The 26564-nt window shown below is 56.4% G+C and overlaps 1 protein-coding gene across 1 annotated transcript in view; it reads right to left on the bottom strand.

Annotated features, from left to right (window-relative positions):
• Positions 1-26564, bottom strand: part of ZNF423 (zinc finger protein 423) — a 268424-nt gene that overhangs the window by 129752 nt on the left and 112108 nt on the right. The window contains exons 3-4 of the mRNA XM_032854539.1: positions 11584-14798; positions 4825-4909 (exon numbers count right to left, since the gene is read on the bottom strand). Coding sequence (XP_032710430.1) covers positions 4825-4909; positions 11584-14798 — 3300 coding nt within the window. The remainder of the gene's footprint in view (positions 1-4824; positions 4910-11583; positions 14799-26564) is intronic.

Genomic DNA, 26564 nt, shown 5'->3' with positions numbered 1-26564 from the left:
GGACCCAGAGGCTGAGTCACTCCCCTAGGGCCGACCTGGGTCAGAGAAGTTCGTTATTTCAAGGACAAGTTCTCAGACCCCTTATCCAGCCCCGCCTGGCAGGAACCGAGAGGAGAAACGTCCACGAGCAGTTGAGAAAAGGGTTGATCTGCTTCTTTGGGGTCTGAGGCCTCGGGTGCCCTAGGGGGGCTGGGCACGCTCTATGCCCACGTGTTCAACACGCAGGCGAAGACACGCCCCTGCTCCAGCCGCTGGAAGGGGGCCCTGCCTCTGGGCCAGGCCACAGGAAGCCCAAGGCAGGCCTCATGCAGAGCCATTTTTGGGGGCGAGGAGGGGGCCATCCCTCCAGATGTGGGCAAGGGCAGCCGGGCAGGGCCAAGTCTGTGGGAGGCCACAGAACGGGGCCCACTCCACGTTTTTGATGTGCCTGATGGGGGAGGGGGTGTCTAAAACCATTTCAAAAGCTGGGGGTAGCCCAGAGAAGGCAGCCTTGTTCCCTGTGGGGAGGGGGGATTTAAGGCGACCCTGCCGCTAAAAAGGTTTCAAAAAAACCCTTGCCTTTCTATGGATTCCAAATCACTCCCTGGCCAGCAGCAGTCAGGAGAGGGTGCTGGGAAAATGTTCCCAAGGAGACGCGTCCCTGAGTCACCCTAACTCCCAGGGTCTGGAGGCTGGAAAGCCACGAAGAGGCCCCCCACTATAAAAGGGCCGGTTTAGCATCCCCCAGGGGAGGTCTCCAGCAGTCTGGGTCCCTGGGGAGGCCTGCCTCAGACCCCCCTGTGCCCCACGTTTATGAGAAGGCCGTCAAGCTGAACGGTGCCGCTTCTACTCGCCAAGTCCCCCTGGTGCTGCTAAGGCCGGCTTTTGCCCCCACCAGCTGCAGGCATCCACTCCGGGCTCGGGCTCTTTAGCAGGGGAAGCTGTCCATAGGGACACTGGGCCCCGACAGTCTTACTGGGACTTCAGAGTCAGCCCCAGCTGGGGCTCTTGGGCCCACTACTATTCCCTTCCTGCCCCCACCATCGCCCCCCCACCCTCCCCAAGCCACCAGGCACACCGCACAAGTAGGCACACCGCACAAGTAGGCACACCGCACAAACCAGGTACCGGTTCTCTCTCCTCCCTCCTCTTTTCTCTCCTGGCCTCCTCCCCTCACCTCTGGACCAGGCCGGGCAGGTCTCTGTTCCCTTTCATCCTCTTCTGCCTCAACACTGCTGCCAGACGCATCTCCCTCAAGCACTCAACTACATCCAGGCTGTACTCTGCTCCCAAACCTTCAATGGCTCCCTAGAGCCTAAGTCCAGGTTGCACATTCAGGTGCCCACAAGGACCAGGCAAGGGGCATAAATGAGCAAAGCAGCCCCCAGAATACAGTAGGGATGGGTGGGGACTGTGGTGCCTGGGAACACAACGGTCCCAGCTGCTGCTGCCGCACTCCTGTCACTTGCGCCGTAGGGGAACTCAGGGCCCTGGCTGCTTTATCTTCTGGTTTATCAAGTGAAGCCTAATAAAATACCAGCCAAGGGACCGCCAGATTTGGACCCTGGCCCGCAGGGTCGAGTCTAAACCCAAACCCCTTAACCTGGCATTCAAGGCTCTCTGTGGCCTGGCCACAAGCTACCTCCCCACCCTCACTGCCCACGATGCTCCCACATGAGAGGCCTCCATCCCAATGAGGTCAGACTCCTCCAGCCCCCAAACTCCCTCCTCTGCTCCTGCCTCTGAGCCTGGCTCACCCCAGAGTCCTCCCACAGACCCTGCTCCCCGCGTCCTCTGGCTACCAGCATATCCTTCGAGGACCTCCTTCTGCTGAGCCCTCCGAGGCCGTTGTTCTCTGGTGACCCGCCTTCCTTGTCAAAGCTGCCCTCTCTGCCAGTGTTGGGCCTGCCACAGAGGAAAGTCTTCTGCCTTCAACACCCAGGCCTTTCTGGTGGACCTCCTTGGATCCAGCAGTCTCATTCCAGGAGCATCAACCTCACGGCACTGCGCATACCTGGATGCCAGAGGCCATCAGCTTCCCCTGCAGGCGGCACAGCGTCCTTCTTGCCACTGACCCTGGCGGGGAGCCACACGCAATGGAGAGAGCCCAGCCTTACCCAGATCCTGCTTCTACTACTTTGTCTATGGAAGAACTTGGAAGCATAACTGAAACTCCCCGATGAGACGCAGGAGGGCACCTGCATGGGTACCTGGCATGTGGCAGGGCTCAGCGCCCTCACCCAGGGACACCTCCATTCCTGGCATGATGTGTGCACCATGGTTGTCTCCTACAGGGTGCTGTGAGGTCTCTGAGGGCGGGGACCGAGTCTCTTTCTCCCTTGATTAGCTGAGACCACCCCAGCGCTCTGCATGCAAGAGGTGCTCACTGTTCTTTGATGAATGGCCTCAATGAGGCCAGGGCAGGGCCAGCAGGTGGGGAGGGCAGGTTAGGGCAAGAGATTTCACGGCTCACATGGGTTCCCAGCTCAGGCCTCACAGGGTGGGCACCGTGCAGGGATACGGCATGGTGACACTTTCTGCAATCATGTAAACATCTTATTCAGAAGCTCGGGCTCTGAGACCAGCAGCTCCTTACTGCCTGCTCCCCAGGAACCAGGCCAGCTCACGGCACTGCTGAGCAGGCTCAGGTAAGGGGCCCTGTCAAGCCCCCAGCCAGGAATGCCTCCCTCGGGGGTCCAGCACTCCGCTCACCCCAAGCCCGGATGCCCCTCCAGCCCCCTTTCCCATCCCGTCGCCCAGCCCACCTCTCTAGGTAGGAGCAATCCTTCCACCTGAGGACACATGGCTTCCAGGCTCCATGCAGAAGGAAAGGTGGAAGGGGGGTGGGGGGGAAGCACCTTTGAAATCACTGTGGTCCAATTAGCCAGGCTCTCACCCTTCGTGCTTACAAACATGCACACGCATTAACACCTGCTCCAAAAGCAAATATTTTTAGATATCTTCATCTTTACCTCCTTGACACTCCCATGAAAGCACTCTCAGCAGCCGGTGACTGACAGGATAGTTTCCTTCTTCTACTTCAGCAGGGGGCTTTCAAACAGAAGAAATTAAAAAGCCACCAATCTCCCTGTCAAGCTGAAATCCTGGGGTCTTCCCTGCCCCTCCTCAGCTCCCCGGGTTCCCTCCCCACCGGCCGAGCCCCACCCTGCACATAGTTGGGGTCTGCACCTCGAGGGGAACCTCTCTGAGTCAGTGGGACACTGGACACCCAGACCCGCTGAATGTGCCAAGGCTGCCCTGGGAGGGGAGGGAACCATCCTCACCCTAAGCATGATTTCACTGAATAAGGGCCTTAGTAATTCGCTCCTTTTGCAGAGAATGTGGACGGGGGCACAGATGTGGGGCAATTCTCCTGCATTGCCGGTAGGATGGTGGTTTCACACACGTGCCTCGGAAATCTGTCCATCTGTATCTACTGAAGGTGAACCTACTAGTGTCCTGTGACCCGCCAGTTCCAGCCCCACCGATCTTCCCATTCAAACCGCGTGCACCTGTTCGCCAAAACCCACACACGAGAATGCCCAGAGCAGCGCGTGATCTGAAACAACTCCAATACGGAAATGACGGAGAAGCCCATCAGGAGTCGGACAGACAAGACGAATGGTGAAGTATCACGGGACGGAAGAGCACGCACCCGGGAGAAGGGGCAGCGTCCAAACTATGGGCACCAACCTGAATGAGTGAAAGCCGCTGGACACCAATGAGCAGAGACCGTACGATCTCATTTAGACCAAGTGCAAAACGGGCCCAAAAAGCCCTATGCCATTCGACATAGGGACGGTGGCGACATGTCGTTGTGCAGGGGGGTGGGAGGGTCTGGAGGGGCCAGGAGGGGCTTCTGGTATGCGGACATGCTCTGCTTCCTCTCTGGGCTGTTGGTTACATGGGTGTGCTCGGTTCGTGAGAATTCACCAAGCTGCACGGTGAATGGATCTCTTCAAATGTACGCGGTTAAGGGTTTTCCAGAACAGTACTCTGTCGGCATGGCTCTTTTTCAGACTGAAATGGAGCGATACTAGAGGAAGCCAAGGGTCATGATGCTCAACCCACACCTGAAACCTCCCTGCTCAGACTGCAGGGGTCCTGGAGAAGCAACCACACTTCCCCCAGAGACCCAGGATTCCAGAAACTCCCAAAGCCCTCACTGCCAAGTCCTCCACCTCCCCGGGCCAAGCCCGCACGCTCACCGGAAGCTCGGCAGGGCCCCCTCTTGCACGGAGGGCATCTCCAGTGGCCGGGGAGACCGCACCCATCCACGGAAGGCATGGAAGAGCTCACACCTCCCCTCCGAACCTCAGGCCAAGAGGGAACACGATGGTGCTTTGAAAGACCCCCCTCTTCTGGAAAGGCTGAATTTCCCAAAGTCCAAAAACCACTTGAAGAGGAATAGGAAAAGTACTGAAATAACTTTGTAAGCACTCTGTTTTGACAACGTGCCTGAGGAATTCATCACGTTTAGCAGGGAAAGCAGGGAAACGCGAGCTGTTAAATCGATTCAATGTCATGACATATGGAATTGAGGCATAATTGCCCCTGAGTGCTTGACAACTGGAAAGCACTTCGTTTCAGAAATGGAGGGAAATTTATGCTGGGAAATGGAAGAGATTGTCAAAAGTTTGATTGTAATGTGAGTGAAGCTGCGGCGGGAAGGCTGGATGGAGGAAATGCTCCAGCTCTCTCACATTTAACCCCCTTCGAAAGGTCTCTGAAACAGCAGCTGTGACTCCATCTTTTGCCCTAAAAGCAGTGAAATGCTGATTGGAACCACAGATTTCAAACCCCGACGAGTGGTCCCAGCACAGGTGGGCGGAAACGCTCTCTTACCAATCATGTGGTTGGCAACATGGATTTGGATCTCTCTCTCGTTCTCAAAGGTCATCTGGCACTTGATGCACTGGTATGTCTTTTTCTGTTTGGAAGCCAAAAAGAAAGGAATTAGATAGTTAGGAACTAGAAAAGAGCATAAAGCAAAAAGTGCCTGGAGGTCCTAGCTCAAGAATTTTCAGAATGGCTTGTGGTCCCCTCCCAGGTGTCTCCAAGTCATTCTCTTCCCACCTGCCTCTGAGTCCAGCTCTCCAGCCTGGGGAGGGGGACTGAGCTACATTCTAAGGGAGCTGCTCCTCTGTTAGGTCTGGGGAGATGGCCATGATGGGACTCACCATCCCAAGGTGAGAGCACACAGTATGACCATGGAAAGGAAGTCAAGGGAGGCTGCCCCACTTGGAGCATGCTCAAACCCATCTATGCAACTCCCAGCCATCCATCCATCCATCCATCCATCTACCTACCCACTATCTACCCACCTATCCAACTACACACACACACACACACACACACCCATCTGTCTACCCATCAATCCATCCACCTATCTTATCATCCGTCTACATACACACCTACCCATCCACCAATGCATCCATTCGCCCTCCATCTACCCTTCACCCGCCTGTCTTCCCCTACATCCATCCACCTATCCTCACTCTAACGATCCACCCACCCATCCTCCTATCCAACCATACATCTATCTTTCCACCCATCCAACTACTGTCTCTCTTTACCCGCCCTAAGGACCATGTGGCTGAGCAGGGGATATTGTTCCTGCCAATCCTGGTACTTAAAAGCAACTGAGGGATTCCTCATCTGCCCTAGGCACACAAGACCGTGGGCGATCCCACAGCTCACTTCCACACACAGGAAGCTGAGACCAGCTGCCTCGAGGGGGTGGGAGCAGGAAAATGGAGATCATCGGAAGCTTCAGAACTTCTTGAAGTCCCATTCCAAAGAGCGGAGCTCATTCTCAACAGCTACGCCTGGCTGGGTGATGGTGAAAGCAGGCCCTTGTGGACAGGGGCAGTACTGCCTGTGTAGGGGAAGGTGAGTGGCTGTGAGTCTTTATGAAGGGGACGGAGTGGTACTGGGATCCAAAATATCCAAGCTTTTTGAAGACCACCTCAGCTCCGGGACCACGGGGCCTCCCTCCACCCCTGGAAGAGGGAGAAGGACTTCGGAGTTCTTGGCTGAACACTCAGGCCCAGCCCTCCATGATGCAGCCAGGACAAACCACCAGGGGGCTCAGTTGTCTCAGGTCCCAGGGTGGCTCCAACCATATCTGCAGGTCCCCTCGAGGGTCCCACCTCCAGGTCATTGCCCACGCAGGGTCTTCCACTCGGAGTATACCCTTTCCATCCTCGAGAACTCCGTTCAAATGCTACGTCTGCTAGAGAAGCCTCCTCTTCCCACCCAGGGGCTCCCCGGGGCCCCGAGCTTCTGCTTAAAGCATCCAGTCCCTCAGCACACGGATCTGTCGTGGCTAATTGACTTGTTTGCACCCGCCCCCCCACTATACCGCGAGTGCCCGAAGCCCAGGCTGTGTTTCGTCCACCTGTGAGGTCCCACAGCCAGCAGAGACTTGTGCTGGGGAAACATTTGTTGAACAAAGGAGCAAAGTTGCAAATACTATGTTGCAGAGCACTCTACTAGGACTGAAGGAACGAAAAGAACCAAAGCTGACTTCCATACGCTGGATCCTCAGCACCAGGCGCAGGGCATAGGACGAGGGCGAGTGTCTCATGATGACTTAACGTTATTACAATTGTTGTTGGTGCTGAGCAAATGCTGGTCGACCACATGAGTGAAGAAATGACAGTCTTAGCTGGTGTCGGGAGCTTCGGTTTCAGAGGCAGCATACCCACTCGGGCTCCAGCACCTGCTCTGATAAGACTGGGGCCCTTCCCCCAGTGTTGCAGAAGAGTGGCCGAGAAGCAGGCATTTAGCCTGGAAATGCCCCGGGAAGAACAGCATGAGGCTGGGGGGCAGGGGGGGTGCCAGGAAAGGGCTGGGGATTGTGGCCGCACAGGAGACAGAGGAGACAGCAGGGACTGAGGTCTTCTCGGGGACACAGGCCCAAAGCTCCCAGCTCAGTTCAACTCCACATCCGTGCTCATGGAGGGCAATGATCTTGGGTCTCTCCACTGTCCAAAATCATTCATTCCTTCCCATATATGTGCCCCACCCCCTTATGAAGGAAGGAAAGAAGGGAGGGAGGGAGGGAGGGAGGGGTGAGGGAGAACGACACACCACAGGCATCTCCACACCAAGGAAGCCCAGAGCAGGCCGGCTGCACAAGGAAGGCCATGATCCCCTTCCATGGTTCTACTTGGGTAGAAGTGTGTGGAGATCGTACAGAGCCATGGCTAGTCCAGAGCAGCGCGGGGGACGGTCCATGATCAAGGGGGTTTGAGCTGTTCCTCCTACGAGCAGGTGAACGACGTGGGTTGCTGTGCTTGGTAAAAAAAAAAAAAAATCACCAGGGGCCAGGCAAGATGAGAAGCTCTCCCCAGCGTGGAGAAAGAGTCCAGGGGATTCCCAAGGGAGGGGACATTGCTGACCACAAGAGCCTGTGGTCACACACACACACGAGCACACGTGCATACACACGCGCGCACGCACAGCCTGCATGCACGTGGTATGGACGTGCCCACAAGGACACATACGTACATACAAGCGCACATATGTACACTCCCTTGCCCCAACTCACTGTCAACACACAAGACCCCCCACCCCCTCCCACACAGCAGCCTGCTCCCTGTAACACAGACATGCAGGTACAACACCCGCAGAGCACTGGGGGCGTCCTCACGACCACAAGCTCACAAATGTTGATGTATACAAACTCATCCTGAGACACAGATGCCTTCAGCTCCCTCACTGGACCCCCAAGAGCAACATCCATCAAGCACAGGTGTGCCCACGGCAGCACAAGCGCACACGCAGACCCCTCCCAGACATGCCCCTCTGGACCCACGTGCAGACTCCCGAGGGTCTAGGTAAGCACTTGCACACACAGGCATCTACGCTCAGCCACACACACAGGGTCACCAGCACCAAAACTCACTAAGCACGTGTATTATTTCCAGAGGCCCACACAGACAGCCCTGCCGGCCTTGCCCGAAATGCCAGGGGTGCCCAAGGCCCAGAGCCGCAGATACCTGGCCAGGGCCATCTGGGCCTCCCTGGTGGTGGAACTGGAGTTCAGGGACAGGCAGGTGCTGCAACACTGGCCAGACCCTGCCCTCACCCCAATGCCTCCTCTTGGTCTGTCTGCCCCTTCTCTATCCCCAGAGACCCCCTCCACCACTGGAGCTTCAGGACAGACCAGAGACATAATTATAGAGAGCGAGAATTTGGCATTCAAAGCCCCTCCTCTGTCTCAAGCTCCTTCCCCAGAGCGCAGCCCAGGAGAACCAAAGCTGAGCCCCCAGGGCGCCTTCACCTGCCTGGCCCCCAGCAACCTCAGAGAGGAGTCCAGGGCAGAGAGAGAACACGCTTGAGACCAGTAGAGACAAGAAGAGAGGGTGCAACAGGAACGACAGCCCCCAGCCGCTGAATTTCCATGGTCGTGATGACCGCTCACATCTACTGAGCACCTACTGTGTGCAGGGTCTGTTCATTCTGAAGACTCACAATCCCTCGGCAAGCCCCACTTTAAGGTTGGAGAAAGTGGAGTTCAGAGAGGCCAGGGACGCCTGGGTGGCTCAGTGGGTTAAAGCCTCTGCCTTCGGCTCAGGTCATGATCCCGGGGTCCTGGGATCGAGCCCCACATCAGGCTCTCTGCTCAGCGGGGAGCCTGCTTCCCTTCCTCTCTCTCTGCCTGCCTAACCACTCGGCCAGAGCCCCGCCCAGCTAAGCAAGGGGACGGGGACTGGATCCCCGGGCCAGCTGCCTCCGGAACCGCTGTCTGAGCAGCTCTTCTCAGCTCTGCATCCCAGAAAATCACGGACGGCCCTGGGCTAGGCGACAGGGAGCCCGTGCGGCCTGGCCAAGCCCTCTGACCTGTGTGAGAGCACCCAGTCCGCCACATCTGGCACTGTGAGGCCTGGGGAGTCGATGGAGGGCTGGGGTCTCCCCACACTGGCCTAGAGTTGGGCTGATGTTGTTACTGCCCATTAACAGAGTGGGGGCGGAGGTGGGGGGCAGGGCGGGAACCGCCACGCTTCCCGCTCCAGCCGACAGCAGCCTCGGCCCCACAGCCCCACAGGAACCCAGTCCTCTGAGATCTGGTTGCTATGGATACCCTCCCGAGGGTCCCAGCCTGCCAGCCCCCAAGCCCTTGCTCGGCCCCCAGAGTCTGCTCTTACACGCGTGAGTCCTAGGGGACCGAGGGGCGGGTGAACAGACAGCTGGGCCCCTGCCCCCAGGCGTGCCCAGGCAGGGGGCAAGGCCCCAGAGGCTGGGCCTCCACTGGGGGAGGATCCACGCTTTGTCTAGCTCCTTTCCGCCAACAGCCCATCTGCCCAGGCCTCTAGATGTGATTGTCTGCTCACCTCCTCTCTCACAGGCCTGTCGGGCTCCCAGAAAACAAGACCCCTCAGGTTTGAATCCCTGAGCTGTGTATCCCTGGGCAGATGGTTCCCCCTTTCTGGGCCTGGGTACCATCCTTGTCAAAACAGAGGTCACGGCAAAGTTCCCGGGTTGTTGCCATGGAAATGGTATATGAGCCTTTGCCCACACAGTGGAGGCTTCGTGAAGTGGTCCTTGAGGCAGAATCCAGGGCAGCGCCTGGAGAGGGGCAGGCTTAGGAGCAGCCCCGTGGCTAGCAGGAGCCCCCGCACCATGTGGGGGCGGCAGGGGAAGGCAGAGCTGGGGTGCACCTGGGAGAAGGGCGTACGGGACCCCAGCCCTGCCACACTATCCCACAGTCTGAACGAGAAGGGAGTGACCAAGCCGACCCCACCCCAGCCTGCCACCAGGATGGGCTCCAGAGCCAGGCAGAACGTGGGTCAAGAACTCACTCAGCTGTGGCCCCACACTCCCTGGGTTCACATCCCTTCTCTGCCTCTTGAAAGCTGGGGGCTAATAATGGCCAACTGTTCTGTGCCTCCATTTCTTCACCCGAAAAGGGAGTGTCGTAGTGTAGACAGAAAGTGCTTGGGATGTCCTTGTCCCTCGGTAAGCGTCAGCTGTGACTATAAGCGGGAGAGACAGCAAGTGATGTTTCCTGTGTGCCCCGCACTCCTTGTCTCCATTCAAGCTCAGGACCAGACACTGTGGTCACACAGTCTCAACACTCAGCCCCGGACGAGGCACCAGCACTCGCCAGTCACAGTCATCCATCAATCAGACGCTCGCTAAAAACCCAGAAGGACACCCCTGTGCCTCCCCGGTGATGTCAGCCCCCAAGACAGACCCTGTAGCTACATGTGACTACCATTATCACCCTTAACCCTCTGGCTTTATAGGTGAGGACAGAGGCCCGGAGAGATCAAAACCCTGCTGAGTCCTGGAAGAGGGAGAGTTTCATTGTAACCCCGCCCACCAGACTCCAGGGCCCACAGACTCCCCCAGTCCACCCACACTGACCAGCTAGCCCGCCAGCAGAGGCTGAGCAGAGCTGAGAGGTGGTGACCTGCGGTGGGTGTCTTGTGGGACCCCTGCCCAGAGACACTGTCCGTACATTCTCCTCCCACTCTCTCCAGCCCTCCTTCTCTCTCATTCTCACCCTCAATGTCCCAGAGTCACAGACCCCAGCTCTGATCCCACATCCGATTCCGGAGCCCAACACTCAGCGCTACCTCCCCGTCTTCCAGCAGGCACCTGCCGCGGGTGGCCCTCCTCCAAATTCTGCCTTCCTGCCCGCGGCGCCAGCAGTGGCCCTCAAGGGAAAGATACTCCCGAGATCCGCTTGGCACCTCCTTGGTCTGGAAACAGACAACAGACTCAGCGGGAATCCCCGGGCCCATACTGTCTGACACCCAAGAGCCACACAGGCTCCAGGCCCACCACCAAGTGCCCCTTGGCCACTGACCCCAAGGCCCACTCCAGTAGCCTGAACTTGACCTTCCTCCCTAAAACCTACTAGCTGTGGGCCTGCGGTCCCCCCCACCTTGTCTGGGAGCCCCCAAAGTGGGGTCCGTTCCTGATTTCCTCGACTGCCAGTCACCCCCAAACAATGGGTGCTTGGGACAAATTTGATGAATGAATGAAAAGATCCATCGGTCACAAAGGAGAGCAGTCACTGTGACCATTCCTAGGGTCTCCCACGCACCAGCACCTGCACTAACTATGCTGTGCACCGTGGACGAGAACAGATCAGCTGGCATTTGCAGCTAACATGGTCGGCCCAAACTGTGTGGGCCCTGAGCCCTTTACGTGGAGATGATCTCCACAGATCATCAAAAGAGTCCCGAATCTGAAGCCCAGAGAGCAAAGGGACTCGCCCAAGGAGACAGCAAAGAAGCGAGCAAGTCCACCCCAGATCTGTAAGAAAGACGACGTCATTTATAACCGGGTGTCAGCCATGGCATTTGGCCCTGTACTTATCTCACACCATGGGATCCTAAAGGCAATCCTACAAAGTCCGGACAACCATCATTCCCCCTTTTGCAGACGAGCAATTGACAAATGAGGCCCAGAGAGACAGATGACGTATGACAGTGTCACACAGCAGGAAGGGAACAGACAACCCTAGGGATCGCCTCGGAGTGCAGGACAGAGCGGATGCCCTTGACCGCCGCCTGAGAGCGCGGCCTCTCTGGGCTCCTAGAGGCAACAGCATGAGGAGATACAGAGCTCGGCGGAGGCTCTTACCCGGGGCACTGGCGACGTCTGGGCGCCTTTCCGGGGCCCACTGGTCTCCGGTGTGAGGTCACGGTGGTCCACCTGCACGTGGCTCTCCAGGTCCTCGGCACTCTCGAACTTGACGCTGCACTCGGGACAGCGGAGGCCGGCGCAGGGCCGGTCGGCGGGCTCGGGCGGGGCCAGGCCGCCCACCTGTCCGTTGGCGCTTCGGGCCATGCAGCTGGCACAAAGGCCGTAGGGGAGCCCGTTCACGTCAAGCTTCACCAGGTCCTGCTTGCTGCGGAACTCCTTGAGGCACAGGGCGCACTTGTAGAGCTTCTGCAGCCCCTGGCCGTTGGGGGAGGACGCAGCCGAGCTGCCCGCCAGCTTCTGCATGTGGAAGGTGCCGTGGATCTTGAGCTCCAGCGTGGAGGTGACCGTCTGCATGCACACGACGCAGCGGAAGCCCGTGAGCGAGTTGCGCAGGTCCGGGTGCATCTGGCAGTGCTCGATGAACTCCTCCTCACTCTGCAGGGGCATCTTGCAGATCCGGCAGGTGCCGGTGTCCAGGCTCTTGCTGTGGGTCACCTTGTGCTCGGTGAGCGTCAGCAGGGAGGGGAAGCGCTCGCCGCAGATGGGGCACATGTAGTGCTTGGCGGGGCCCCGGTGCGTCTGCAGGTGCTCCCGGAGCCCGTTCTCCGAGAAGAAAGTCCTCGAGCACACGTTGCACTTGTGGCTGCCTTTGATGAACTCCGCCTTCTTGCGCGAGCCGTCGTCCTCGCCCGGCCGGATGTTGTGGTCCCGCAGCCGGTGGTTCTGCAGCAGCACCTCCATGGTGTAGGCCGCCCCGCAGATGTCGCAGCCGTACATGGGCTCCGAGGCGTCCACGTCATCCTCGCTGGCCTCGTGGCTGTTGGGCGCCTCGGGGTTCTTCAGCAGCATGCCCTGCAGGTCGGCGGGCTCCGCCTTCTTGGCGGCGGCGGGGGGCACCCCATTGGCCGTGCCGTTCTCGGGGGCGGCGTCAAACACGCAGTGCTTCTCCCGGAGGTGCTTCTCCAGCAGGATGATGGCGTGGAAGGCCTTGCTGCAGAACCTGCAGTTGTACTTCTTGCTGTGCGTGGTGATGTGGCACTGCAGCTCCACCTCGGTGCTGAAGGTCTCCCCGCAGAAGATGCACTTGTGCGCCTTGGCCGGGTTGCCCAGGTGGCTGTGTTTGACATGCACCTGCAGGTCGGCCTCCTTACGGAAGTCCCAGTTGCAGGCCGTGCAGCGGTACATCTTCTTCTCGTTGCTGTGCTTCACGGCCAGGTGCACCTGGATGGACACCTTGGAGTCGAAGACCTCCTGGCACAGGGTGCAGTGGTAGAGCACAAAGGTGTGCATGTCCAGCAGGTGCTTCTGCAGGTCGTCCACCGAGGAGAACTGCTTGTCGCAGCTCTCGCACACGTAGTGGGTCGACGTGGTCATGTAATGCACCGTCAGGTGCTGCAGGAGGGACTCCTGGGAGTCGAAGTCCTCCTTGCACTGGGGGCACGCCTGCTTCCGCAGCAACAGCTCCAGGTGCAATTTCAGGTGGGTCTGGAAGCTCTCAAAGTTGGAGAACTTGAGGTCGCACTGGTTGCAGGGATACTCGCCGTTGGAGATGGAGTTGGCGCTGGCCGAGAGCCGCTGCCGCTTGGGGGAGGACACCTCCACGTCGGACGAGACCGGGCTCTGCTCCGCCTTGGACTTCTTGCTGTGGGCGAGCGGAATGTTCTTGTGGTTCTCCTTGATGTGCTTGGTGAGCTTCAGGATGGAGCCAAAGATGGGCGAGTTGGTGCAGTAGGGGCAGGAGTAGACCTCCATGAAGGACTGCGTGGGCTGCACGACGGGGGACTCCAGCTTGGCACCGCCCACGCCGCAGTGCGCCTGCTGGATGTGCTCGGTGAGGGAGGACTCGGTCAGGAAGCCCATGGAGCACTGGTTGCAGAAGAAGGCGTTGTTGCCGTCGGGCGGGTTGGCGTTGGGGCCGCAGTGGGACACGCGGATGTGCTCCTGCAGGCTGTTGATGTCGGCGAACATCTCGGGGCAGTAGTTGCAGTGGAAGGCGGAGATGTTGCCGAAGGGCATCACCGGGTAGGCGTGGTTCTTGTGCAGCTTGCGCACGTGCTCGTTCAGGTTGTACAGGGTGGGCATGGAGTCCAGGCAGATCTGGCACGTGTGGCTCTGCTGCGGCTTGTCAGCGTGGATGGTCTTCAGGTGGATCTCCAGCACGGCCAGGCTGTTGAAGTCCCGTTTGGAGCAGTAGGGGCAGCTGTAGACCACCTTGGACCAGCCCTGGCCCTCGTCCCGCATCTTCTTCTGGCCCCGCAGCGGCTTCAGGGTGGAGTCCGGGGTAGAGCCGCGCTCCACGGACGCGCTGGAGTCCGGCGTGGCGCTGCTCATGGATGCCACGCTGCCCAGCACGGGGTCGGGACTGACGCTGTGGTTGCTGGAGTCGGGCTGCCGGTGGCTGTCCAGGTGGCAATACACGCCCTCCACCGAGGAGAACTGCTCGGGGCACATGGGGCACTTGTGTTTCTGGTTGGCGTGGGCCTGGTGGATGTGGGCGAGCAGCGTGTTCTCGTCCACGAAGACCTCGGGGCAGTGGATACACTGCAGGTCGGCCTTCTCGGAGAGCTGGGGGTGGCGGGTGAGCACGTGCTTCTCCAGCTCCTCGGTCTGGCTGAAGGTGTCCTCGCAGTAGTCGCACATGAAGTCGTCCTTCTTGGCCTCCTTCTCCGACTTGGCCAGGTGCTCCTTGTTCTTCTTGTGCGCCTGCATGTGGCTCTGCAGCGAGCTGGTGGACGAGAAGCCGCGCTTGCACACGGTGCACTTGAAGGGCTTGCTGGAGCTGTGCGTCTTCAGGTGGATCTTGAGGTGGTCGCTGCGGGAGAAGGCCGCCTCGCACTCGTGGCAGTGGTACTTCTTGTCGCCCGTGTGCAGCTTGATGTGCCGGTCGCGGCTCCTCTTGTGCTTGAAGAGCCGGCTGCAGTAGGTGCATTTGAACGGCAGCTTGTCGCTGTGGATCTGCTCGTGCCTCTTCAGGTAGCTCAGGCGGATGAAGGACTTGTCGCAGAACTGGCAAGGGTACGGCAGGCCCGTGCCCCCTTCCTCCTCGCCCAGGCCGAGGTCACACCCATCCCCGATCAGCTGCGTGGGTGACGCAACATCCTTGCTGGAGGGAGACGAGGCCACCCAGGAGAGTTGTGGGTCGTCGTCACCATCTGCAGGAGGGGGAGGCAGAGAGGAGATGAGAGGCAATTCCCCGGGCTGCCCAGAAACAAGGACAGAGCCGGCTTCTCAACAGCTCGAGGGCTGAGGCCGTGCTGGGGGGGAGGGGGGGGCGGGCGGAGGGGGAAGGGAGCCCTGGGGGCGGGGGTGGGGTGGAGGGGGCAGGCGGAAGTGAATGGACGTGGAGGCCCTCGGTGTGCAGAGGAGTGGCAGAACGTGAAGGAGACACAGAGACACGTCTATGTCCTCAGCGACACCTGCCTTGGCCTCACAGGACTCCGTACCCACCACAGGAGGTGTGAGGTCTCAAGCACTTTCCTGACAGGGTCGGGATATAGCCTGGAAAAAGTCACCGGAAATGACCGCACAGACCGGCAGTGCCAGAGGCCAAAAGGACACAGGCCTTCACCTGAAGGAGACCTGGGGATTGACTCCCCTTCCAGCCCCTAGTCCTGGTGGGAAGTTCCACTTATCCTTAGGGGTGTGGGCAAAACCATGCAAGGAAAGAAAATGCACCCCAAAAAGGAAGGAAGGAAGGAGAGGAGAAGAAGAAAGGAAAAGAAAAGAGAAAAAAGAAAATGCACCTTCACGAATTCTGCCGCACCACATTTGGGGACGGAGCTGGGTCTGCTGCTACAGGGAGCAAACACACCTAGGAGGCCGAGGTCCTGGGCACGTGGCATCAGACCCAGCAGCACAAACAGGAGTAATCAAAGGGCGCCTGAGACAGATCTGCAGGGTTCCCAGCCAAACCATCTTTAGAAGGGGTGCTTGCTCTCTTCCCTCTTCACCCCCGGATTTGCCCCCAGTCTGCTCAGGACCCTGGGAGATGGCCTGATGCAGAGCAACTAGGGGATGAGCCTTGGACCCAGATGGCCCCAGAGCTCAGTCCTCCATGAGCCCTTAAGCCCACCTTGGCAGGCAGGGGAGGCTGTCCTTGCCCAGATGACCACATGGCCACCCTCCCCAGCCTTCGACAGCCCATCCAGCCTCAGAGGAAAACTAAACAAACCCGGGCCTGGCCGTTTCTGGAAAAACAAAGGCACACAGAACACAGTGAGCAGAGCGGGTGAGGTTCCCCGCCCCCACGCCTCAGTGGAGGTGGGTGGGGGTTGGACCGAGCCAACCCGGAGAGGGAATGAGTTCCACAGCTCAAGTTTCCCGTCAGGTGGATTTAAAACTTAATAATGAATGAAACGGACCACAGGCTGCCTCGGGCAGGGGAGAGACCAACAAAAGCTCAGATTCGGCTGCACTGACCTTGGTCTTGTAACCCCGAGGAAATAAACCACTGCCCTCACCTGCACAGCTTAGTCTCCAGAAAAAGCCTCACGGACATAACCCAGAAAGTCTGGGCCAGAGGCAGCCAAGACACACATTCACATCCGTTCACACGCTTGGTCCCCACCAGGGCTCACACACACTCACACTCACCTGCAGGCACGTACGCTCACACCTGGTCGCACTCACCGCAGCCACAGGCATGGCCCCGGCCCCAAGGGTCCCATACCCAGAGGCTCTCACAGTTGCCTCTGCTGTCCCAGGCAGGGTCTTGAGGGGTCTGGCTCTGAGCCTTTTCCTGGCCCCTACCCACCAACCCAATGTCCCACCCCTCACACACACACCCGGCCCCTGGCCTTGCCCCTGACCGTGCCCCTGAAGGTGCGAGTATCGGCCTGACCCCAGCCGGCAGCTCCAGCGGAGCTCTGCCGGGGAAGACGAGGCTCTCTCCAAAGCTCCCAGCCCCACGTCCTCTACCTCCCCGCAGCCTCTGCACCTCTGAAGCCCAGCCGCCCAGCCTGGCACAGGGCACCTCCCAGAACGTCCTCCCGGGGTGAGGGCGCCTGCTCCCCTGGGGGGCCTCCCATTACAGGGCCCTTCGGACGGGGAGGGAAGGATGCAGCCGCTGCCAGCTCCTTGGATTAGACGCGTTGGGAGATGCCCCTGCCCCTGACTGGTAATTCCCAGCTCTTGCCAGCTGGGTTCCACGGGGCACAGACAAAGGGACCCAAGGGAGGAGATGGCTGGAGCCAGGGCAGCTGGGGGACCTGCTGGGCCCTCGCCCCCTGGCCAGGCTCAAATGGCTTTTTATTATCTTGATGCCTTAGCTCTGACTCACTCAAGCTGCCACGGAGCCCTTCCTGGGCGCCTGGTGCTCTGCTGAGTTTTCTCACCACCACCGTTGCAGCACCCCTCCTGCGGTACGAATGAGGAGCCGGAGCCACAGACACAGCGACCTTCCCCAGGAAATGAGAGCACCAGGACATGGGTCTGGATAGCCTCCATGGGTCCGTTGCCTAAGACCACCCCTGCATGGGGGAGAAAGGCAAGGGGATCGCCATGTCCAGCCTCCAATGCAGTCACAGGCTGCCCCTCCTCTGAGCCCTCCCTGAAAGCACGACCCCAACCAGCTCACGATCTGCACTCGGGGAGGGGGCCCCCAGAGATCAGAGAGGAGCCAGGCATCACAGGGCTCAGGAGTGGGGCACACAGACTTGAACCCAGGTCAGTTCAAGGGTGAGTGAGACCAGGAACAAGCCTTGCCCCGAAGACCTCGGCTAGACGAGTCTTTCTGCCAGCGCTCGTTTGCTCCGAAGCCCTGCAGCCCCTGGGGATGAGAGAGCAGGCCCTCCCCCACCGGCTTCTTCGTCAACCCAGACATATTCCTCTTCAGCTCTCCAACTCGGTCTGACTCAGTTTCCACATGCGAGGAAAGGGAATCAGGTGAGAAGCCGATGAGAAAAATGAATGCAAATAGGCACTATTACTCCCCTTACATGAAATGACCAGAAAAGGTACATCAGCAGAGCCAGAAAGCAAACCATCGGTGCCCGAAGCTGGAGTAGGGAGGAGGAAACTGCAAATGAGCAGGAGGCAGGCTTGTGAGGTCATTGCAATGCCCCAAACTAGGCTGCGGTAAGCCGGCCCCGCAGCAGCTCTTTAACTGCCTGCTTGAGACATGTTCATGGACATACAAATTATACTTCAAGAAAGCCCTTCCACAAACGCACTATTTGGCCAATAATCATAATCAGCACTAACCAGTACCACCAGTGCTGATGACATGAGTGGCCACATTTACTGGGCACGCTCCGGGCCAGCACGGGGGATGCTGCGCTTACCCCAGTTAGCGTCCTCCCATCGTCACGACCACTGGTGACACCCCGCTTTTGAGAGGAAGAAGCTGAGGCTCAGGGAGGCTCGGAACCTGCCCTCGGTCCCATGGCCCGGGCGCCACATCTCCCAACGTCTCAGGCTTCTGCTCACCCTGGTCCCACCAGACTTGGAGAAGGAGAAATCAACCTGCCCGGCCCCCCAGTCCCCAAGGCCCATGGCTGTGCCACCCGGTTGGCTTTATTTTTCTGCAAACAAGCTTCAAAACGAGTTTCTGGGAGCCACAAACAGAGCCACTGCTGAGATTATAATCATCGGAAGAGAAATGACCATAAGGCCCCTTACAATGAAAAGGCCCAATGCGGGGGGGGTGGCGGCAGGGGGAGTAGGAAACAAGGGTGTCGACACAGAAAGTCCCAAATTCAGACTGGACTGTTTAAAGACTTTTGTTCTAAATCCATTTGACCTTGGCTGCTGCCGGCCCACCCCTCCCAAGTACACTTTGCTTTGGGGGCGCTCAGCTTAGTGCTACAGGAGCAGGCTGGAGAGACGCGCCGGGGCCACAGCTCCCAGGACGTAGGTGCGGGGATGTTGGTAGAGGAGGGGGACTCCTTGCCTTACTGGGAAGGCTCCTCTTAACAAGGGCACGCACACCGCACACGCGGCTGGGACTGCACACTCTCTCTGGCAGGGGTGCAGAAAGGGAAGAGGTGCAGAAAGGGGGTACAAGCGATCTCAGGAGCCCCTGCCACTCAAATGTTTCAGAACTCACAGAGAAGGCAGGTCCGAGATAAGTTCCGTTCAATCAGCTAACTTGTTCCTTCCAATTAAATACTTAATAACGTTTACTGTTGCCCGGCTCTCTTCTAAGAGCCTCGCGTGTGTTAACACATTCAGTTCTCTCAACAGCCCAATGAGATGGGTACTGTTACTATCCCCATTTACGGCTGAGAAAAGCGAGACACAGAGAGGTTGACTAACTTGCCAGGTGCCACACAGCTGGCGGGCAACAGAGCCAGGATTCAACCCCAGTCAGCCTGGTTCTGTGTCCCACTGCTTCTTTCCTTTGGGGGGTGGGAGATGCATCCCCCGAGAAGATCTAGAGCCAAATGCAGTGACTAAGGCAGGCCCTCGGCTTCCCCTCCCCCTAGAATGAGTACTAAGTAATATGGCAAAATGAGTACAGAAATCACTTTCAAAACGGAGATTAAAGTCATTTAAAAATGACTAATCCTGCAAAAAGGCCTGGTAGGAAATGGGAGGCTTTTGCTGTCTGCTGCAGGAAGAGAACCAAAACAACCATAAAAGAGGGGAGAAATGTCTATAAGAATTCAATTAAGGGGCAAAAAGAACATTAACCGGGCTTGAGGATGCACCCGTGGCAGAAGGTTCAAGGCGGACGGCAAGCTCGCGTGGGGTCGCTGGGGGCACTGAGCAGGCTGACCCGTGGCCGCCTGCACCACCTCCCATGCACCCTCCCTGCGCAGAGCAGAGGGGCCGTCGCCCGGAATGCCGGAGATCCTCAGCCGCCTGGCTCCTCCAGTCACGGGGTTGCCGAGGAAATGCCTGGACAGAGGCAGGACGGCAGGCGGGTGGCCCCAGGCCACTGGAATGAGCAGAAGGCGGGACCTTCCCGCAGTGTGGACACAGGCTGAGGGGGGAGCGAGCCCTCGGGACCAGAGCTGTGCGAGAGGGATAAATGGCTCTGAAAAGAGCCCTGGGAGGTGCCCTGCAGCGGATGGGAAAGGGAAAAGCACCGATAGCCAGTGGCTCCAGGTTTCTAGGACCTTCCCCGGCTGGGCAGTGCCATCCAAGTGAATGAAACTGACCAGATCTTCCAGACCATGAAAGAAGGCTGAGGAACAGCAAGCAAAGTGCCTGGGGGAGAACGTGCTGGGGCAGAGGGAGGAGAGCAGGACAGAGTCCATCAGGAAATTCTGAGCCTCGGCTGCCTCTGTTATAACAGGGGAAGTTGGAATTTTGGTCTCCTCAAAGTCCCTTCAGGGTGAATTATAAAGGTCATTTTGTGCAAGATTCTGAGCATCCAGACTGTCTCCCTGAGAGCCACAGAAAGGCCTGGCAAGTCTCCATGAGGCCCCATGAGGTCTCCTCACCACTGCCCCATTTCCTTGGAAAAATGAAAATCGCCAAGGAGACAAATTCCCCATGGGACCAAGCTCTATAGTCCTCCAAGTACAGCCTCCCCTGTGCCTCCATCAGGAGCAACAGGAATGAGAATCTCAGTGACCCTTCCCCAGCTCAGAGAAACGGGAACACAGACTCAGGCAGCATGTAAACCAATCCTGTATGATACAGCAGGTCCAGAGAGAGAAGGGGACTTCCAGGGATGATAAATTGGGAGTGACTGCCCAGCGTACTGTATTCAGAAGGATTATAAAGCCACATCTGGGCTCAGAAGACAGGAGTGCTGAAATCAATTGGTGATATCTGCCGTGAGCACGGGTCTGTACACGTGGAATGTTCCAGGGACACTGAACAAATTGGACAAAGGCATCTCCTGACTCCCAATGCTAAAGAAGAGGTCTTTAGCCAGCAGGTTTCCTCCTCCAAGAAAGGAGCTGCCCATCCTCTTTGAAAAGGGAGGCCTTGAGGCAGGGTCTCAAAAACCCTGTTGTTCAAGTACAGATAAGAGGACTCAGAAGAATGAATCTGTGTCAGGACACTCCACAGACTGTACTCCCCATGGGGCAGCCAGAGCCTAAACAGGTGTCTTTCCAGACTGAAATGATACAAGTTCAGCTGGAGGGATGGGGGTAGGAGACACATCTGGCCATGTTCCTGATCTCTTTTCAGGAAACTTCAAACCTACCCATCTGTGTCTCTACATCCCCTGGAAGCCTGGTGCCACAGAGGGAACAAGGGGGCACCTGGCAAGCTTGGAGGCCCTTTGCTGGGGCTGCTTCCAGCTCACAGGGACGTCCCCTTCAATGGGAGACCCGAGGCTCCCCTCCCAGCAAACCCCGGGCGAGTGGGGGGCCTGGATCCCAGGACAAAAAGGCCCAGCAGGACACAGGAGCCAGGAGGCCAGAACACCCAGAGCATCTCAGTGTCTACCAGGGGCTCAGCCCCCAGAGACAGAATCTAGTCTCAGACTAGGCCTGAGGGGAGCAGAGGCCACAGAGAGCAGGGGCCAGGGGGTGCGGAAAGTGTGCCTGCTCTGTTCCTTACAGTCCGACCAGGGGCCAAAGGTGGCCACCCACCCCAGAATACTCCACAACTCAATGACATCCACACATGTAGAATCAATACCAGTGCAAGGGGAAAGGGAGGGAAGCAAGAGGAACAGACGGTCACTCATCTCATTCCATAGATGGGGAAACTGAGTCCACAGAGCCAGGAGCAGACAGATGCAGGACAAAACGCCTGAACTCCGCAACCCTTCACTGTTTATGGGACGTCTCCTGTAAGCTGAATTCTGGCTAGCATGTTCTCATCTGATTCTTACACACACTGGGAGGTAGAGACCATTATCATCCCCTTCTTTTCTTCTTTTTTTGAAGATTTTATTTATTTATTTATTTGAAAGAGAGAGAGAGAGAAAGAACATAAGTGGGGAGCCCGATGCAGGGCCCAATCTCAGGACCCCAAGACCATGACCTGGGCCAAAGGGCCAAAGGCAGACACTTAACTGACAGAGCCACCGACCCAGACACCCTTAATTCCACTTCTTTATAACTGCAGACTGAGGCTCCAAGAGAAAAAGCAGCCTCTTGGGCACATGTGGTAGTTTCTGCCTCCCCCCGTCCCCCCGCCACCAACCCCCTTTCACTCACTAACCACCAGGCTGTGCTGCTTCTCCTGCCCTGAATGCTGGTTCAGGCCCAACCCACTGCAGAAGCTGCTCCCTCGCTCTTGAGCTCCCCCCCCCCACCGCCAGGTACCAGCACAGTGCCAGGACCTGTGGCTCAAGGAGAGCCAGGAAGAGGTCCCACACTCTACAGTCCCACCTGCCAAAAAGGCAAAGTCCCGTCCTGAATTGGATTAGCAGGCCAGGCTGGCTCTGAGGCCAAACACTAATGAATGTCGCTGGCCTCTTTCCTCGCTCGATGGCCGATGAAGCAGGCCAGCAGGGCAGAACTGAACTGGGAGGTTGTGGGAAGCAGAGTCATGACTACCCCCTCCCAAGAATGTCTGTGTCCTAATCCCCAAAACCCATGAATATGTCACATTACATGGCAAAGGGGAATTAAGTTTACAGGTGGAATTAAGGTTGCTAACCGAGCTGACCTTCAGATACAGAGATGATCCCGGATTATCCAGATAGGCCAAATGTGATCACAAAAGTCTTTAAAATGTGGAAGAAAGAAGCAAAAGAGGATGTCGGGATGATACGATGTCACAAGCCAAGTAATGTGGGCAGCTTCTAAAAACTAGAAAGGCATGGAAACAGACCCTCCCCTAGAGTCTCCAGAAAGGAATGCAGTCCCACCAATGCCACAATTTTTAACCCAGTGAGATCCGAGTTAGTCTCCTGGCCTACAGAACTGTAAGAAATTGATTTTCATTGTTTCAAGCTACAAAGTTTGTGGTCACTTGTTACAGCAGCAATTGGAAACTGATACAGATTTTGGTTCCAGGAGAGAGGGGCTGCTATAACCAATCCCTAAAAGTAAGGAAGCAGCTTTGGAATCGGGCAGTGAGCAGCTGCTAGAATTTTCAGGAGTATGGGACAAAGAGCCTACATTGCCTTAGAAGGATTATTAGTACAGGACCCACCTGGGTGGCTCCGTTGGTTAAGCATATGACTCTTGATTTTGGCTCAGGTCATGATCTCGGTGTTGTGAGATCGAGCCCCGCCTTGGGCTCTGCCCTGGGCATGGAGCCTGCTTGGGATTGATTCTCTCTCTCCCTCATCCTCTGCCCCTCTCCCCCCCCCCCCCCCCCCAAAAAAAAAGATCATTCCTAGAAATAGGGATGTTAATGACTGTTAGTGGAGATGCAGAAGGAAGTAAGGCATACAAAGGAAAACCTAAATCATCTTAGAAAATACCTGAATCATCATGACCAGACTGTGAGAGAAACTTAGATGCTAAGGGCCCTGATGATGAGGGCTTAGAAGAAAATGAGGAACATGATCCTGGAAACCAGAGGAAAGAGATCCTTATTATAGAGTGGCAGAAAGCTCAGAGGAATTGTGTCCCACAATTATGTGGAAAGCAAAACTTGTAACGGATAAAAATGGATATTTAGCTGAGGAGATTTCCAAGCAAAATGTCGAAGGCATGGCCTGGTTTCGTCTCGAGAAGAAAGAGCTAGATCAACGAGCTGTCAAACAAAAAGGAAGCCAGGAACCGATCATTCTGGAAATCCTCAGCCTACCCAGATAGCAAAAGACATTATAATTAAGAGAGTCTCCAACAGGAAAGCGCACTCTGGAGAGCAGGTTGAGGGTATGACTGTACCCCGTGCTAACATCTCAGGAAAATCAAAAGCTTGGAGTATTCAGTCCCATGAAAGGCTCTTTGAAAAGATTAAGTGGCCTACAGATCCCCTAGATCAAACCAGAGAGCCTCTAGGAAATTTGGGGAGATTTCTCTGCAACCATCTCAGTAGAAGCCAAAAGTAAAGATTGGATTATCTAGAATATATCTAAGGAGGAACCACTTGGCTGCTAGAGTAGATGTCCATGACCTACACAGGAGACCCACCAGGTTATTGAGAACTTGATATCACAGAAACATAGCCAGCTTGTACCAAAAAGGACAGAGGTGAAAGAAAGAAGGCTGCCAGGCTTCCAAAATTCTACAGCAGGAAACAGGCTAATAAACTACTCAGCTGGGGGGCGGGCCCAGGTGGCACAGTTGGTTAAGCATCTAAGTCTTGATTTCAGGTCAAGTCATGATCTGAGGGTCATGAGATCGAGCCCTACACTGGGCTCCACGCTCAGCCCGGAGCCCTTCAGATTCTCTCTCCCTCTCCCTCGACCCCTCCCCACCCCCCGCACATGTGCTTGCACTCTCTCTCTCCCCCAAATAAATAAATAGATCTATAAAATAAAGTAAAATAAAACAAAACAAAATAAAACTACTCAGCTGCAAACATGTGCTACCTTTCATTAAAAGGAAAAAGAAACACACACACAAAAAAAAAAAACCTGATGACTCAGAGGGTGGAACCTCCAGCCCAGAAGGCAAAGCCACAGTCAGAGGGTAGAATTTTGAGCACAGAGGGTTGGGCTGTGAGCCCAGAGCACGGAGCCATGGACCATAGAGAGTGAGATCATGTTGGACCGGGTTCAGATTCTGGCACTGTATAAGCACAGGCAAGCACATCCCCTCTTTGTGTTTTCACTTCCACAACTCTCATGAGAAGGATTCGGATGAATCGGTCCCAGAGAGGCTTTGCAGCTCTAAGAGTCTGTGATCCATTAGTGATGTCTGCCCTGGGTACAGGAATGAGGTAGGCATTCCCAGTTTGCTGCTACTTTAGGTATTTTTTTCACGGAGCATGTATTTGTCAAGCCTGCTCCATATGCTTGGTCCTCTGAGGTGTACAGAAAGCGCTCGGCATTCCGAGGTTGCTATGCTCTTCTCTGCCCAGCCTGTCCATTAGTCACCATCTAAAGTTGAAGTCTAAACCAATGCTTTGTCACCCTGACGTGCTTTGAAAGAGAAAAAAAACAAAAAGCCCCTTTCGTCATGGCAATAGTCAGTCCTGCCTGCTGGTATTTGGTTTCCCTAGAGGGACAGATGGGGGTATGGTATAAGGGATAGAGGCCCAACCCTGGAAAGGAAGGGGACGGAGAAGCTGGAGGGTCTTTCTTTAGAGGCAGGGCAAAGAGGCCCACAGAGGCTACCAGAAGCTGACATGACTCCACCTGAAATCTTAAATTAGAACTATGCTATTAGCAAAGATAATAGCAGCTATCTTCACCCTCCCCTCCTCCAGGGAGCTCAGAGTGCCTTTGTGGATAGGATCTCAGCAGCCCCAGTGAGACCACAGCAAGGGGAAGGGGGATCCTTCTTTCAGTTTGGGGATAAAAACTAAGTGGGTTGGGGCACTGGGGGGCTGGCGGGCAGCATGGGGGTAGGGACAGGCCTGAAGAGGTCAGCGGCCCAACACTGAGGAAAGGAGAAAGGTATTTCTGCCCTTGGGGCTGCTTCTCCAGTAGGTCCTCGAGGGTGAAGAGTGGGACACTATTCCCTGCCCAACTTCAAAGGGGCACTTAGCACATAGCCTCTGAGGGGCCCCAGACTGAAAGCCATGACCAGGCATGCCTTTTTTCCAGCCAGCCCAGGTCTGTGCTAAAATACCACATCACAGAGAACAGCAGCCATCAAAGCCCTTAGTAAAGCTTCTGGGAGCCCGAACCATCAGCGTAATTGTAGAGAGATTCAGTTTCGGGGGGACGTCAGCACGGGGAGACAGCAGAGCTGTGAGGAAGAGGACAGGCCTGCTTAGTCTGAGCTGCCGCTGATTGGCTGTGTGACTACGGACAAGTTACTGCACCTCTCTGAGCCCCTTTTCCTCATCCATTGGATGGGGATCACAAAATGGGTAATGTGTATATGCTGCTAAGCATTCAATGAACATTGGCTAAAGAAAATAAGGGGATGGCTCTATAACTTTATCAATTGTAAATGCATTTAAACTTGTGCACAGTACCTTCACGCCCATGATCCCACTCGGCCCTGAGCAGCTTGGTGAGGTTGCAGTGGTGGTGTTTTTTTCCCACATTACAAGCAGGCAGCGTGGCACACACATACCCAGGTACCGGGCAGAGCCCAGCATCCCACCCACTTTGTGTCCTTCTCTCGCACTCCCAGTAGCTGGGTTTACACGCTAAGCTGCGTGGTTGCCCCACGGATGAGGAACCAGAACAGAGAGGTTAGGTCACATCCCGATGTCGGAAAGCAGATGGTAATTAGAAAAGCTGGGGCCGGACTCCCAGCCCAAGGGCTCTCAGCCAGCTGGACTGAAAGAAATGATGACCCGAGCAGTGGGACACAGATCACCATGGCTGTCCTCCCCCCAGACGGTCTGGGGGCCACCCAGTTATCAGTTATTTTGTAAAGATGTCAACATTTAGAAATCGGGAACTCCTGAAGCTTAAAAAAAAAAAAAAAAATCCACATTCCCTTCTGGCTTTTCTTAAAGGAGAAGGAGAGCTAGTCTCAGAGGTCTTACATCTCCATGACAGAGCCCGGCTGCAGCTCTCCGGGTGGACCAGGAAGGCTCACTCTCCTGTGCGCCCACACTCACAGGGCTCCCTTCCCCATTGCAAAGTGTCCTTACACTCAGCTCCACCGAGTTCATCGACCGCCCTCGGTTTGACAGATGCAGACAAATGCCTCCGTTTCTCCATCTGTAAAATGGGAATAATAATGGTCCCAGAGACCAGGTTGCTCTACAGACAACCTAAATGAAAACCTGCACCGTGTTCTATATGAGGAATTCTCTGTAATGTATAAAATAAAAATAGTCACCGGCTACTGGCCCCCCAGCTCCATATAAGGTCTCAGGCCAGAGAGAGGGGGAAAGAGGTGGGCAATAGCCCTGTTGGTTTGAACGAACACAAGACACGGTGTGGTCCCATCTTCCTGATTAACAACCAGGAACATCTATGTGAAGGGTCAGCAATTAACCTACAGAAGATGGTTTTCGAAAGAAAGGACACTTGACCT

This window comes from Lontra canadensis, unplaced genomic scaffold (genome assembly GCF_010015895.1).
Source record: "Lontra canadensis isolate GAN:19392208 unplaced genomic scaffold, GSC_riverotter_1.0 scaffold8, whole genome shotgun sequence".
NCBI classification, from domain to species: domain Eukaryota; kingdom Metazoa; phylum Chordata; class Mammalia; order Carnivora; family Mustelidae; genus Lontra; species Lontra canadensis.
This window is presented reverse-complemented; position numbering and strand designations above follow the sequence as displayed.